General features: G+C 37.0%; 3 protein-coding genes across 4 annotated transcripts; all 3 read left to right on the top strand.

The window, feature by feature from the left end:
• The first annotated feature begins 63 nt into the window (after window positions 1–63).
• On the top strand, window positions 64–7,578 carry LOC140789509 (pentatricopeptide repeat-containing protein At1g10910, chloroplastic). Its single transcript, XM_073139226.1, has 11 exons — window positions 64–362; window positions 463–547; window positions 1,323–1,586; window positions 1,697–1,999; window positions 3,039–3,143; window positions 3,535–3,634; window positions 4,169–4,488; window positions 5,242–5,418; window positions 5,494–5,622; window positions 6,694–6,933; window positions 7,439–7,578. The coding sequence occupies exons 1-10, from the start codon at window positions 94–96 to the stop codon at window positions 6,922–6,924; spliced, it is 1,983 nt and encodes a 660-aa protein (XP_072995327.1). The 5' UTR covers window positions 64–93; the 3' UTR covers window positions 6,925–6,933; window positions 7,439–7,578.
• On the top strand, window positions 6,981–8,677 carry LOC140789511 (jacalin-related lectin 19-like). The gene is made up of 3 exons (XM_073139227.1): window positions 6,981–7,328; window positions 7,439–7,660; window positions 8,086–8,677. Exons 1-3 carry the CDS (start codon window positions 7,326–7,328, stop codon window positions 8,461–8,463), a joined length of 603 nt encoding a protein of 200 aa, XP_072995328.1. The 5' UTR covers window positions 6,981–7,325; the 3' UTR covers window positions 8,464–8,677.
• A 72-nt stretch (window positions 8,678–8,749) lies between these two features.
• LOC140789512 (jacalin-related lectin 19-like) lies at window positions 8,750–11,041 on the top strand. Of its 2 annotated transcripts, none has more exons than XM_073139228.1 (3): window positions 8,750–9,193; window positions 9,952–10,173; window positions 10,625–11,041. In XM_073139228.1, exons 1-3 carry the CDS (start codon window positions 9,179–9,181, stop codon window positions 10,685–10,687), a joined length of 300 nt encoding a protein of 99 aa, XP_072995329.1. In that variant the 5' UTR covers window positions 8,750–9,178; the 3' UTR covers window positions 10,688–11,041. The 2 variants fall into 2 exon arrangements, 1 of the variants encoding a protein (XP_072995329.1); XR_012109203.1 differs by lacking the exon at window positions 8,750–9,193 and adding an exon at window positions 9,486–9,822.
• The last annotated feature ends 1,741 nt before the right edge of the window (window positions 11,042–12,782 follow it).

Genomic DNA, 12,782 nt, shown 5'->3' on the forward strand with positions numbered 1-12,782 from the left:
AAATCGGTCATCTCACTAGAGGTAACACCAACTCGACCCAATCCCGATTTTATAAGCAGGAGCGCCACCGGATAACGGTTTCCAAACGCGAAGATGGAGTCTCTCGCGGTCTCGTACTCCGCCGCCAGCTCCGCCTTTTTCTCGCTTCCTTCTACAGCTCTCACTCCCTCTTCCTCCATTGGCGCCGGCTTAGGAGACCGGAGACCTCACAAGAACAGCTTTCGTGTCTCGTCCCTCTCCGAAACCCTAGAAAAATCTCACCTATCCTCTTCCTCCTCCAAATCTTTCAAACGCTCTGCGAGGAGAGCCGCCATTGTCAAAGTCAAAGAAGCTTCGACCGACTTGTATTCTGCTCTCTCCAGGCTCGTTTCACGAACTTGCCTTCCATTTTGCTGGACTGCTGCTGCGCTAAAATGAATAGATCGATGTCCATGAGTTAACGTCTTTTTGGTATGCATGCAGAGTAGAAGGAATATTGCAACTGGAAGATTATAATATAATCTTACGCCATTTTGGGGAGTCAAGGAGATGGAGTGAAATGTCTCAGGTTTGTAAAGTGGAAATCGTAGTTTATGCAGTTTGGAATGGAGTGAGTCAATTGCTGTTACCTTTCTTTGCGATATGAGGACAGAATAATTTAAGTTAGTAATTTTAACTGTGATGATGTTTGAGGAAGATGCTATAGTGTAACCTAATTCTGAAATTCTGTGAATACTTTTAGTTTGTAAGTTTAATTGTGATGATGTTTGAGGAAGATGCTATATAGGATGATGTTTGAGGATAATTTTAGTTGTCATCTATTTTGTACTTTTAGTATATTAGTCTTTCAGATTTTATATTTATTTTTATTATTTTTCTTTTGCATTGAATATCAGATCTGAAAACGCTGAAAGTAGAAGTTGCCAAGAGCTCTGGAACATTTGATTTGTGTTGGGAGTCCTGGGACTGAAACGGAAACTAGATTTTTGAACTTTGAGCTAGACTTGACCGTAAATTTTGTCATACTTTCTAGTTGATCGGATGAAGATCTGCATCTCAACCAAACAATATCTTAGAGGGTGAATATTAAATCAATTAGTATGCTAAGCCGTATTATTTGAAGATATTAACTGTTGCTAAGATAAAACCTTTTACAGTAAATTCACTCTTTGGATTCACCGGTAGACATATGATCCTGGAATATGTCAATAATCAAATATTCTCATGACTGAGCCCACTAGAATGCACATTTATCCTTTGAGATTTTTTGATGGAATTAGATACTACTTAATTGGGCATTTACTATGTGAATTCTAATATCATTTGTATCTTCTCTGTTTCAGCTATTCGAATGGATGCAACGGAATGAGAACCTTAATTTTGTATCTTATAGCTCTTTCTTCAAATATATCGGTATTAGCCGAAATCCTAAAAAGGCTTTACAAGTGTACAAGAGTATCCCTGATAGGTCGATGAAAGTTAATGTCTCTGTTTGCAATTCTTTCTTGGGTTGTATGGTGAGAAATGGAAGGCATGAAAGCAGTTACGAGTTTTTTGATCAGATGAAAGATGATGGTCTATCACCAGATTTGGTTACTTATAGTACTGTATGTTTCTTGCTTTCATGATTTGTACATTTGTTGGTCGAAGTTCCAAACTCCATGTGCATCCTAATTTGCATCTTCTTTTTTTTCTTTTCCTCCTCTTTGTACTTTAGCTTTTAGCAGGTTGCAATAAGCTGAAGTGTGGCTACTCTAGGGCAATGGAGTTGGTGCAGGAAATTAAGAGTAAAGGATTGCGCATGGATAGCGTAATCTATGGCAATCTCCTGGCCATCTGTGCATCTAATAACTTATCTGAAGAGGCAGAGATGTATTTCCAGCAAATGAAGAATGAAGGTTACAGTCCTAATTTGTTTCACTACAGCTCTCTGCTAAATGTATATGCAATAGAAAGGAATCATTTGAAGGCTGAGAAATTGGTAGACGATATGAAATCTTCAGGCTTAGTACCCAATAAGGTTTGTTTTATCTTACCTGTCAGTCATCCCTTGATTTGGTTTATGATTTGTTTCTATCAACTAAATGTGAAACACTGATATTTCTTTATATCAAAACAAAAAATCCTCTTTTACCTATGCAGTCTTTACTTTTAAAAGGTCCATCCTCGCGAAATCAGCTTTGGGGAAATGTATTTGATATGTAGTTCATTTTGGTTTGTCTATGGAGCTTTCTTTCCATGTGTCTAAACTAGAATTATTACAGAAAACCTTAAAGGAGCTGGCTTAAGTGCAACCTTCACACTTTAGAGTATATCAATAATTTCAAAATGTTTTAGGGGCTAAAGTAACTTTCCTGTTTGAGGTCCTTATCTTTAGAATCTCTGATTCTGTGGTTCTATAATTTGAAGCATTTTTCAACATGAATTTTTCTACTAGTTTTTTAGAACAAAATGTATCTCTGAGCTTTTTAGGTATTTTTTTTCCTAATTTCTACTATTATCTTTAGAATGAATCCTGCTGATTGTTCCTCTTGACTTGAGTGATAATACTCCCATTCTAGTTATTCTTATGTTACATTTGTTTTTTTTTATCTATATTTTTTTATGTGGTATTATGATTTACGACAATAGAAGTCGATTTTATTTTTCCAGAAAGAAAATTTGATTAATAGAATCAACACCAGAATAATGCTTGTAATAGAAGGAATAATGATCATTGACTACAAAATGTGTTTTCTGATCTTATCTACAAGCAGTATCTCATGTATATGTTATGACTTATGAGTGTGACTAAACTTTCATTCTCTTCCTCAATTCTTGCTGCCAAAATTTTGGCACTTGTATGCAAAAAGACTATGACTAATCATGCCTTTCAAAACAGATATATTAATTGCTCTACAATTTAGCAGGATAAGGAATTACTAGAAGTTAGAACTAACTTCTCTTGCTGATATTTCATCCAAATATTTCCAGGACTGTTTTTATGCAATTCTTCTGTTTAGAGGACAACTTGGAATATTATCATATATCTTTATAGATTCAACTGCACATATCTGCAGGTTATCTTGACAACTTTACTGAAAGTGTATGCTAGAGGTGGCCTGTTTGAAAAGTCAAAGGAACTCTTTGCTGAATTAGAGGCTTTGGGATATGCTGAAGATGAGGTATATCAGACATTAGCAATAGTAGTATCTCAATTCTAGGCATTGGTTCTCAGAAATAGTGTTTTTTCTTTTCTCCTGCTTTTGAGAGAGACATTGTTGACCTTCCAAGGTCCAACAATGCCTAGATATGACCTGCACACATGCAGCTGAACAAAGTCCAACCTGCAGTCAACATGGATCTGATTGCGAGTTTCCATAAATGTCATCATCGATTCTCTTATATATCTTCCTTAAATCATATCAACATATATTTCATTGGCCTGGATGCATCATCTCTTCTTTTTGTTTTTTTAACCTCTGAACAGATTTTTGATGTGCTTAGACATGTCTTTTTTTTGTTTATTTATTTCCTTTCTTCTTTTCTTCTAACAGAATGCAATTGTCTCTGTAGATGCCATATTGTTTATTGATAGACAGTCTTGCTAAGGCAGGGCATATACGGGATGCGAAGTTATTATTTACTGACATGAAGGAAAAAGGTGTAAAGTCTGGTGAGCTATCTTCTAGATATCTTAAATCCATCTAAATTCATTTAGTTATTGCAAACTCAATTGAAGCTTATGAAGTTATACATGTCAACCTTTCTTTTGTTGCTCCCTCCCTTCCATCCTCCCAAATTTGCCTACCATTGAAAACTGCATGTGCACTCTCAATGATGCTTAATTAAACTGTCGCTGACCACTTTAATAATCAATTAAAGTTTGTAATCCTTAAAAAGGATTTATAGCATCAAATCATGCTAAAAATGATAAGAATTAGGAGATTTCTTAAGGAAAAGAATTATTTACAATATGAGAAAGATCAGCTGATGGAGGAGAACAAGAATCTTAAAAAGAATTTGTAGTATCTTGCCTAGTGAACCATCCCTCTGAAAAATATACATACTAGCAGTTATAGTTTGTCTAGTCATTGGTTTCCCTTACAGAGGCTGTTAAAATGGCAATCATTTGTTGCTTCTTAATGATTCATGTTGGACATATAAAGATATAACAAGAGGTAATTTTATATGTTCATGGTTTTTGCAGATGGATATTCCTACAGTATCATGATTTCAGCATTATGTCGAAGTGGCTCACTTCAAGAAGCGAAGCAACTTGCGCAGGAATTTGAAGCCAGCTATGGGAAATATGATTTGGTTATGCTAAATACCTTGCTTAGGGCTTACTGCAATGCAGGGGATATGGAAAATGTGATGAAAATGTTAAGAAAAATGGATGAGTTGACCATTTCTCCAGATTGGAACACATTTCATATACTAATTAAGTATTTCTGTAAAGAGAAGCTATACCACCTTGCATATAAAACAACTGAAGATATGCATAGTAATGGCCATCAACTGAATGAGGTAAGCTTTAATTTCTCTTAGCAGTTAGCACCACATGCTGGCATTTCTGAATCAAAATATTATGGTTCAGTTGGTCATGGAATCATGATAATAAATGTTGCAGCATGCTAGTTAAGATGTAGGTACCTAAGAAGGTTTATTTATCTGTCTAATTTCTCTAACATGAAAGTGTTTACTGTTGTCAAACATGAGAAATTTTCCAAGCCTCATGTCCTTGCTCATGCAATATTTGGCAAAATGTAAAGTATAATGAGACTTGGTCTGCAGAATTCCATTAGCTCCTTGTTATACTTGTCACCTATCATCACATGGAGAAAATTTACATTAGTAGTACTTCTTTTAGGAGGGAAGATGAACTTCTTATGACAGGTCAAACTTGATAGGATCACTGTTTCTATATTTGCTAGTGAAGGGGTATGATTGTTAAGATCTTATGATGATCATATCATTTGCTTAGTGCCGGATAAATTAAAAGATTAGAGTTAAGGGTTTTTGTTTTGAACAATGATTTTCATACAACTTGAACGGGAAGTGTATGTTTGCCATTAACATGATATGCGTCGATCAACATGGTGGGCATAGAGCTTCATGCCCCCATGTTAAATAGCATGTGTTAGTTTGTCATATTATCATCAGGTTGGCATGGGCAATTTTGAACCTATTTTATTTGGTTATCCTCCATCAGCTAAGTATTAGTATCATCCGTATTACCTGGTACCATGTAACAAAGTTTACATTACTATTTATCTGCAGGAGCTATGCTCTTCGTTAATCTTACAATTAGGAGAAGCTGGTTTTACCTCAGAAGCATTCTCTGTTTACAATATGTTGAGATATAGTAAGAGGACCATATGTAAATCCCTTCATGAAAGGATGCTAGAAATCCTAGTTGCAGCGGGATTTCTCAAAGATGCTTATGTAGTGATGAAGGTACGTCATCCTGCCTGCAAATACTTTTTACTTCAAATTCATTTGTGTTACAGTCAGGCACTATTAATGCTACAGGATAACATGGAGGTCATCTCGATGCACTCTTTGGAGAAGTTCTGTATCTCATTTATGAAATCTGGCAACATAAATATGATAAACGATGTTTTGAAAACATTTCACCGTTCTGGACATAAAATTGACTCGGTATGACTATTTCACGCTCAAGTTTCTTTGTTCATTTACCAGTTTTAAAGTGGTAATATTGTTTTGAGCGGCCTTTCAAATTTCAGTAAACAAATTTCAAGTCAAATATTGGTACTTGGTCTGAATACTGTTTGCTTTAGATGTTTCTTCTAAATTCTAGTTACTCTTTTACAACATGAATACAAAAGGAAGTTACTTTGATGGTTCATCTTCTCAGACCTATAATGTGTAGCCAACTTAGTCATGTATCATGTATGCTTCTTTTAGTAGCACTTGATAAGCCCTCTAGCTTTTGAAGAACGTAGGGACATTTTATAGAGCATTTTCAGAATCTGATGTTTGAAATGTGGTATTTTAATTAGTCCCAGACAGTTTATTGATGGTTCAGCCATTGACCTGCAACTAGATATATATGCTTCATAAATAAGTTCTTTCATTGAACTGAGCTAAGATGCCATATTTAGCTTCTTCGTCCTTTTTTTATTTAAATTTAAATAGTCAGTTTACTTATTAAGTCATGTAGCTGAAGTTCAATAAATGGGGAAGCCAATTGGATCTGCAAGGCCTTGCATTTGATGTCTTCTATGTTTTATGGATGCATCTCGCCACAGATCATCTGCTTAATCTATGGCATGTTTTGCTTTTTTCTTTTTTTTAATCTCTCTTCTCCTGTGCAGAAGATGTTTCAATATATGTAGGAGGTCAAAGTTTCCTTGTTTTTGCTCTCTTCCTACTGGTTTAATTGTCAGCTGTAGTATCTAAATATATTAGTTCTTATGTAGCCCAAAAAAAAAGCAGGACATTTTGGAAGCAAATCTGTTTGTAACTTTTAAGTGTAAGGTTCAAGTGACTTGTTGAAATATTGCTGATAATACCAGTATCATATTTGCAAAGTGATGATGGTCCCTGTTTTTCCATTTGTCTGACTCCCACTCTTGTCAATCTCTCCTCCCCCTTCAACCACAATCTTACTGTAGTGTACATCTTTTAGGATTGTGTATACCCATAATATCTCGTTGCTTGCAAGCTAAGTCCTTTTCCTCGTGCTTACAAACTCCGCCCTCTTTGCAGGATATATTCCGTACAGCAATTTCAAGGTACATAAGGAAGCTTGATAAGAAGGAGCTCCTCTTGCAATTACTAGAGTGGATGTCAGGGCAGGGCTATTGTGTGGACTCATTGTCAAGGAATTTGCTTCTGAAAAATTCGCATCTCTTTGGTCCAAAACAGCTCATAGCAGAAATCTTATCTAAGCAGAAAATGATATCGAGGAAACCTATAAGCCAAGGAATAAGGAAATAATCCTTCAAAGTGAGTGCTTGGAATTTCAGCATGTTTCACCATTTTTCTTGTAACTGGATTTTTTTTGTTTTGTTTGTAATGGATGAATTTAAGCCATTTGAACAATCAGGTCACCAGATTTCATCAATTGCGAAAGCTCAATCCGTAGGAAGGAAAGCTTTTCTAGCTTTTAGATATTTTTCTTGTTTAAAAGCCAATCAATTGCAAAAGCACAGGAGTAGAATATATTCTTGCTTTTGGAAAAGCTGGAAGGCACATGTCTTGTTGTCAATGGGGTTGAGTGTTTGATTCCCTTATCCACTTGTATGCTCATCATGCCTATATAATTCCTGGATTTTGATTTCTTTCTCCATTCCTCGCCTATTATACCGATTTTCTTGTGGAGGCTGCTTACTGCTATTATGGTATGGAAGGTTTGATAGTAACTGTTAAAGAGAAGTTGTCTTTTGGCTCAGAAAAAAGAAGTCAGTTATAATTGTAATTTCATGATCTCTCTTTTCTTTTTTTGGTACAGCAATCTCAGAAGAAGATTATTGCATCAAGCAAAACAGTGAAGGTAGGTCCATGGGGAGGCAATGGAGGAAGCACTTGGGATGATGGTAGCTATAATGGCGTTCGAAAGATAACTATGACATATGGTAAGTGCATCGACTCAATTATGATTGAGTATGACAAGAATGGGAAGCCGGTTTTGGCCGAAAAGCATGGGGGTATTAGGGGCAACCATACTATCCAGGTAAGCATGCCTTCCATTGAAGAGGTTGCACTCTTTGGATATTATTATGAGCAATTTAGCATCATCTCTCCCTTTGCTTAATCACAAGTTTGAACTCAAATGTAATGAAATTTGTTCCGCTACTTTAGAAAAATGTGCACCAGAAACATCTTGTAAATAGATCAAGCGGTAAGAAATCACTTATTACTGCTGCTAAAGCTGCTTGTAGTACTGTTACATACTGTTATCATTATCAGCATTACTGTTGTTAAGACTAAGTACTGTTATTAAGTGAGATAGGACACAACATTTGTCAATATTGTTTAATGCTAGTTTACTATAGTATACTAATTAGTAGCTGGAGAAATATGAGATATCATATCTGCGTTGTTATGCATTACTCTAGGTTGTAGTTTGAAGCAATGATATCATTCTATTCTTCGTAGATCGAACTGAAGTACCCAGATGAGTTCTTGACCACCATAAGTGGCCACTACGCCCCCGTAGTACGTGGTGGTTCGCCTGTTATTCGTTCGCTTACTTTCAAGAGCAACCAGGGGACTTTTGGGCCTTTTGGAACGGAAGAGGGCACACCATTCTCATTTCCCATGGATGGTGGGACAATCGTTGGCTTCAGCGGGAGAAGTGGGTGGTACCTAGATGCTATCGGCTTGCACTTGTCACCTCTACGAACGGCAAATATCTATGATACAGTGCAATATAAGCTTCACAAGTTAGGGAGTATGGCGTACAAGTCACTAGGCCGTCGATATGGGCAACAGGAATCTCCTCCTGTCGATGCTAAGACTCAGAAGGCTCTTTGATAGGACTTTGTAAGATAGTTTGTGAATTTTGTTTCTAGGAGCAAGGGAAAGATTATGGTGTATGTTGGTTAATATGCTTCTGGATGTAAGATAAAGTTTGTCAGAGAGTTTTGTGCATGTCTTTAAGCTAGGAAATGCTTCCGAGTGATGGATTGATATGTGAATTTATTCCTTTTAGTAGTGTTTGCTATGGGCATCTGATTGCGTGTTTAAAGTATGTTATTCGATATTTAACTAACTTACTATCTTTGGTCGATCAAGAAAGATGGATGATTTGTACATTCTCCTTAAAGCTTACAGCATAATATTTTCAAAAGGAATTTAATAGTAGGTCGCAGAGAGAATAAAAGAGATGCTCCGGGAGATCACTAAACTCAGAGCAAAGCGAATGGCTCTTCTTACCCCCTGCCGCTTCCCTACCCTTCTCCTCCTCCTCCGGCGACGATGATTATGATGAATGCTCCTGGAGAATCCACGAAGAGACCGAGACGTGACGGGAGATTAGGGTTTGGGAATTCCAACGCTGCTGCTTCCGGTTCCCGGGTCTGCTTCAGGGACTACAAAGCTGGCGTCTTCGATCCCAAGTAAGTTGCCATCGGAGGGTGTGAATGCGAGGTCGGGATCTGAGGCCAATGCGGGAGCCTTCCCGGCTAATCTTGGCGATGCCGTCGAGGTGCTCTCTGACTCTGAGAAACTCGACGATACGTTGGCTGATATGGATTTATTGGAGGTACTCGCCATGAAGGAGCTTCTTTTGCAATTACTAGAATGGATGTCAGGGCAAGGCTATTCACTACTGTGTGGACTCATTCTCAAGGAATTTGCTTCTGAAAAATTCGCATCTCTTCGGTCCAAAACAGCTCATAGCAGAAATCTTTTCTTAAGCTGAAAATGATATCGACGAAACCTATAAGCCAAGAAGGAATAAGAAAATAATCCTTCAAAGTGAGTACTAGGAATTTTAGCATTTTTCTTCAATTTTCTTGTAACTAGATTTTTATTTTATTTTATTTTTAGTAATGGACGAATTTAAGTACTTTGAACGATCAGGTCACCATATTTCATCAATTGCAAAAGCTCAATCCATGGGAAGGAAAGCTTTTCTAGCATTTAGATATTTGTCTTTTTTAAAAGCCAATTACTTGTGGCCAGTTATTCCAAAGAACAGGAGTAGAATATATTCTTGCTCTTGGAAAAGCCGGAAGGCACATATGTCTTGTTGTCAATGGGGTTGAGTGTTTGATTCCCTTATCCACTTTTATGCTCATCATGCCTATATAATTCCTGGGTTTTGATTTCTTTCTCCATTCCTCTCTTATTCTACCTATCTTCTTGTGGAGTCTGTCTACTGCTATTATGGTATGGGGGAAGGGTTTGATAGTAACTTTCAGAAGAGTAATAGTGTCTTTTGGCTCAGAAAAAAGAAGTCATGATTATTGTGATTTCATGATCTCTCTTTCTTTTCCTGGCTTTTTTTTTTTGGCACAGCAATCTCAGAAGAAGATTATTGCATCAAGCAAAACAGTGAAGGTACGTTCACGGGGAGGCAATGGAGGAAGAAGCACTTGGGATGATGGTAGCCATAATGGAGCTCGAGAGTTAACTACGACATATGGTAAGTGCATTGACTCAATTGTGATTGAGTATCACCAGTATGGGAAGCCGGGTACCAAAGAGCATTGGGATATTAAGGGCGACGATACTATCAAGGTAGGCATGCCTTTCCTTTCATAATTTCATTGAAGAGGTTGCACTCTTTGGATCTTATTATGAGCAATTTAGCACCATCTCTCCCTTTGCTTAATCTTAAACACAAGTTTGAACTCGATGTAATGAAATATGTTCCGCTGCATTAGAAAAATGTGCACCAAAAGCATCTTGTAAAATAGATCAAGTGGTAAGAAACTACATACTACTGCTGCTAATGCTGCTTGTAGTACTGTTACATACTGTTATCATTATCAGCATTAGTATTGTTAAGAGTAAGAACTGTTATTAAGTGAGATATGGCAAACATTTATCAATTTTGTTTAGTGTTAGTTTCCCATAGCATACTAATTATTAGTTGGAGAAATGTGAGATATCATATCTGCCTTATTATGCACTACTTTGTATTTCATGCTTGTAGTTTGAAGCATTGATGTCATTCTGTTCTTCGTAGATCGAACTGAAGTGCCCAAATGAGTTCTTGACCACCGTAGAAGTGTCCACTATGCCCCCGTAGTATCGTGGTGGTTTGCGATGTTATCCGTTCGCTTACTTTCAAGAGCAACCAGAACCAGGGGACTTTTCGAAGAGGGCTCTTAAATAGGACGTAGGAAGATATTATTGTGGATTTTGCTTCTAGGAAAACCAAGAGGACTGAGTTTTGTGCTTGTTTCTAGGGAAATATATATTATGGTGTGTGTCATTTACTCATTTGGTTAATATGCTTCTGGTTGTAAGAAAAAGTATGTCAGAGAGGTTTGTGCATGCCTTTGTCTCTGGGAGAAGAGTTACTTTAAGCCAGGAAATGCTTCCGAGTGATGGATGGATTGGTATGTGAATTTATTCCTTTTAGTAGCGTTTGCTATGCGTATCTGCTTGCGTGTTTAATCTTTAAAGTATGTAATTCGATGTTTAACTTATTATCTTGGATGATTTGTACATTCTCCATAGACTTTATATCCCTTTTTCAATAGGAATAAATTCACGCTCAAGTAAGTTACAGCATAATATTTTCAAAAGGAATTTAATAGTAGGTCACAGAGAGAATCGGGACTTGGGAGGCAGGAAAAAAAGATGCTCCGGAAAGCACCAAAATCAAAGCAAATGATGATACACGCATGAGCCAACGTGATTCTTTTCTCTAATTTTTTTCTCTATTAGACTTTAAACATAATAGATATAATTAGGCCTTAATTATAGGTAATATTATTTAATACTAGATAATTTTAATTTTATTCTTTATATCTCTATGTGTTATTAAACTTCAGTTTAAATTAATTTTAAACTAATGAGAGATGTATGTAAGTAATTAAAACACAATCGAGGAGATAGAATTTAATTTAACTGTAAAAAGATATTAATAACTTTATTATTATTATTATATATATATATATATTAGGTATATATGAAATCTAAAACGATACATTCGTAAATAAAAAAAAAATATTGAGATTCTACTTGCAAAAGAATTCGTTAAATAATCACTTACTTAGAAGGGTATATATATATATATATATTATATAAAATAAGATTTTTAGAAGAATATATTATATACATGTAAAAAGATGCTATATATTTTAAAATAAAATTATAGTAAGTATATCAACCATTATATCCATCGAAGAATAGCTCATATAATGGTTTAGAAGATGGGCGGGATTTAGGACCAGTAATGGGCCTAAGAGGCAATCAATCGTTTGCATAAGTCGTCATCCTGTGCGAGATGAGCGACCCCTCCGCTATGGAAGACGACGAATGCGGTGAGATTACCGCCTCCCAAGAGCAAATCCTTCTCAATGCCCCCTTCCTCGACCCTAACCCCCACCCCCCTGCCGCTCCCCTACTCTCCTCCTCCTCCTCCTCCTCCTCCTCCGATGACGATGACGATGATGCTCCTCCTGGTGATTCTAGGAAGAGACCGAGAAGTGACGAGATATTAGGGTTGGGCGACAGTAGCCAACGACGGAAGCCAGATCAATATCTAGAGATGCTTCAAGATATCTTTGGGAATTCGAGGGTTGCTGCTTCCGGATCTGCTTCAGGGACTAGAAAGCTGGCGGCTTCGATCCCAAGTAAGTTGCTACCGGAGGGTGTGAATGCGAGATCGGGATCTGAGGCCAATGCTGGAGCCTACCCGGCTACTCTTGGCGATGCCGTCGAGATGCTCTCTGACTCTGGGAAGCGCGATGATAAGTTGGCTGATATGGATATATTGGAGGTACTCGCCATGAGAGGTATCGTGATCCCTAATCCTAGTTGGTGGCCGCCGGGGGGTTATCCTGATCCATAAATAATAATAATAATAATAATAATAATAATAGGGTAGAAGAAGTCGACGAATGTGAAATGAGCTTTTTGTTGTAACGCCATTTTGAGCAGGACTGTTATTATTTCTGAGTTCATTTACTCTTGGATTGCTTAGTTGTAGTTGTACCTAAATTTAAGTGTTAACATGCTAAAATTACACATCGTTGCAATGCAATCTTGAGTGTCGAAAATCCACTCTGGAAGTGGAAGCACGAAACTACTCTGCATGAGACATGATGGTTGTCTGCAAACAGCGAATGACAAATGGCAAATTGCGAAGCATATACTGCAAGAAGATAGGAGAC

The sequence above is a fragment of the Typha latifolia genome, chromosome 5 (assembly GCF_019914945.1).
Source record: "Typha latifolia isolate L0001 chromosome 5, TyphaL0001v2, whole genome shotgun sequence".
Taxonomy (NCBI): Eukaryota; Viridiplantae; Streptophyta; class Magnoliopsida; order Poales; family Typhaceae; genus Typha; species Typha latifolia.

Bases quoted from the DNA above. Each gene is read 5' to 3' on its own strand.
- LOC140789509 (XM_073139226.1), top strand. From the start codon at position 94: ATGGAGTCTCTCGCGGTCTCGTACTCCGCCGCCAGCTCCGCCTTTTTC. The intron at 548-1,322 runs GTTTGTAAAGTG...TCTCTGTTTCAG, and splicing joins GATGGAGTGAAATGTCTCAG to CTATTCGAATGGATGCAACG. The intron at 3,144-3,534 runs GTATATCAGACA...TTGTCTCTGTAG, and splicing joins TGGGATATGCTGAAGATGAG to ATGCCATATTGTTTATTGAT.
- LOC140789511 (XM_073139227.1), top strand. The intron at 7,661-8,085 runs GTAAGCATGCCT...TATTCTTCGTAG, and splicing joins GGGGCAACCATACTATCCAG to ATCGAACTGAAGTACCCAGA.
- LOC140789512 (XM_073139228.1), top strand. The intron at 10,174-10,624 runs GTAGGCATGCCT...TGTTCTTCGTAG, and splicing joins AGGGCGACGATACTATCAAG to ATCGAACTGAAGTGCCCAAA.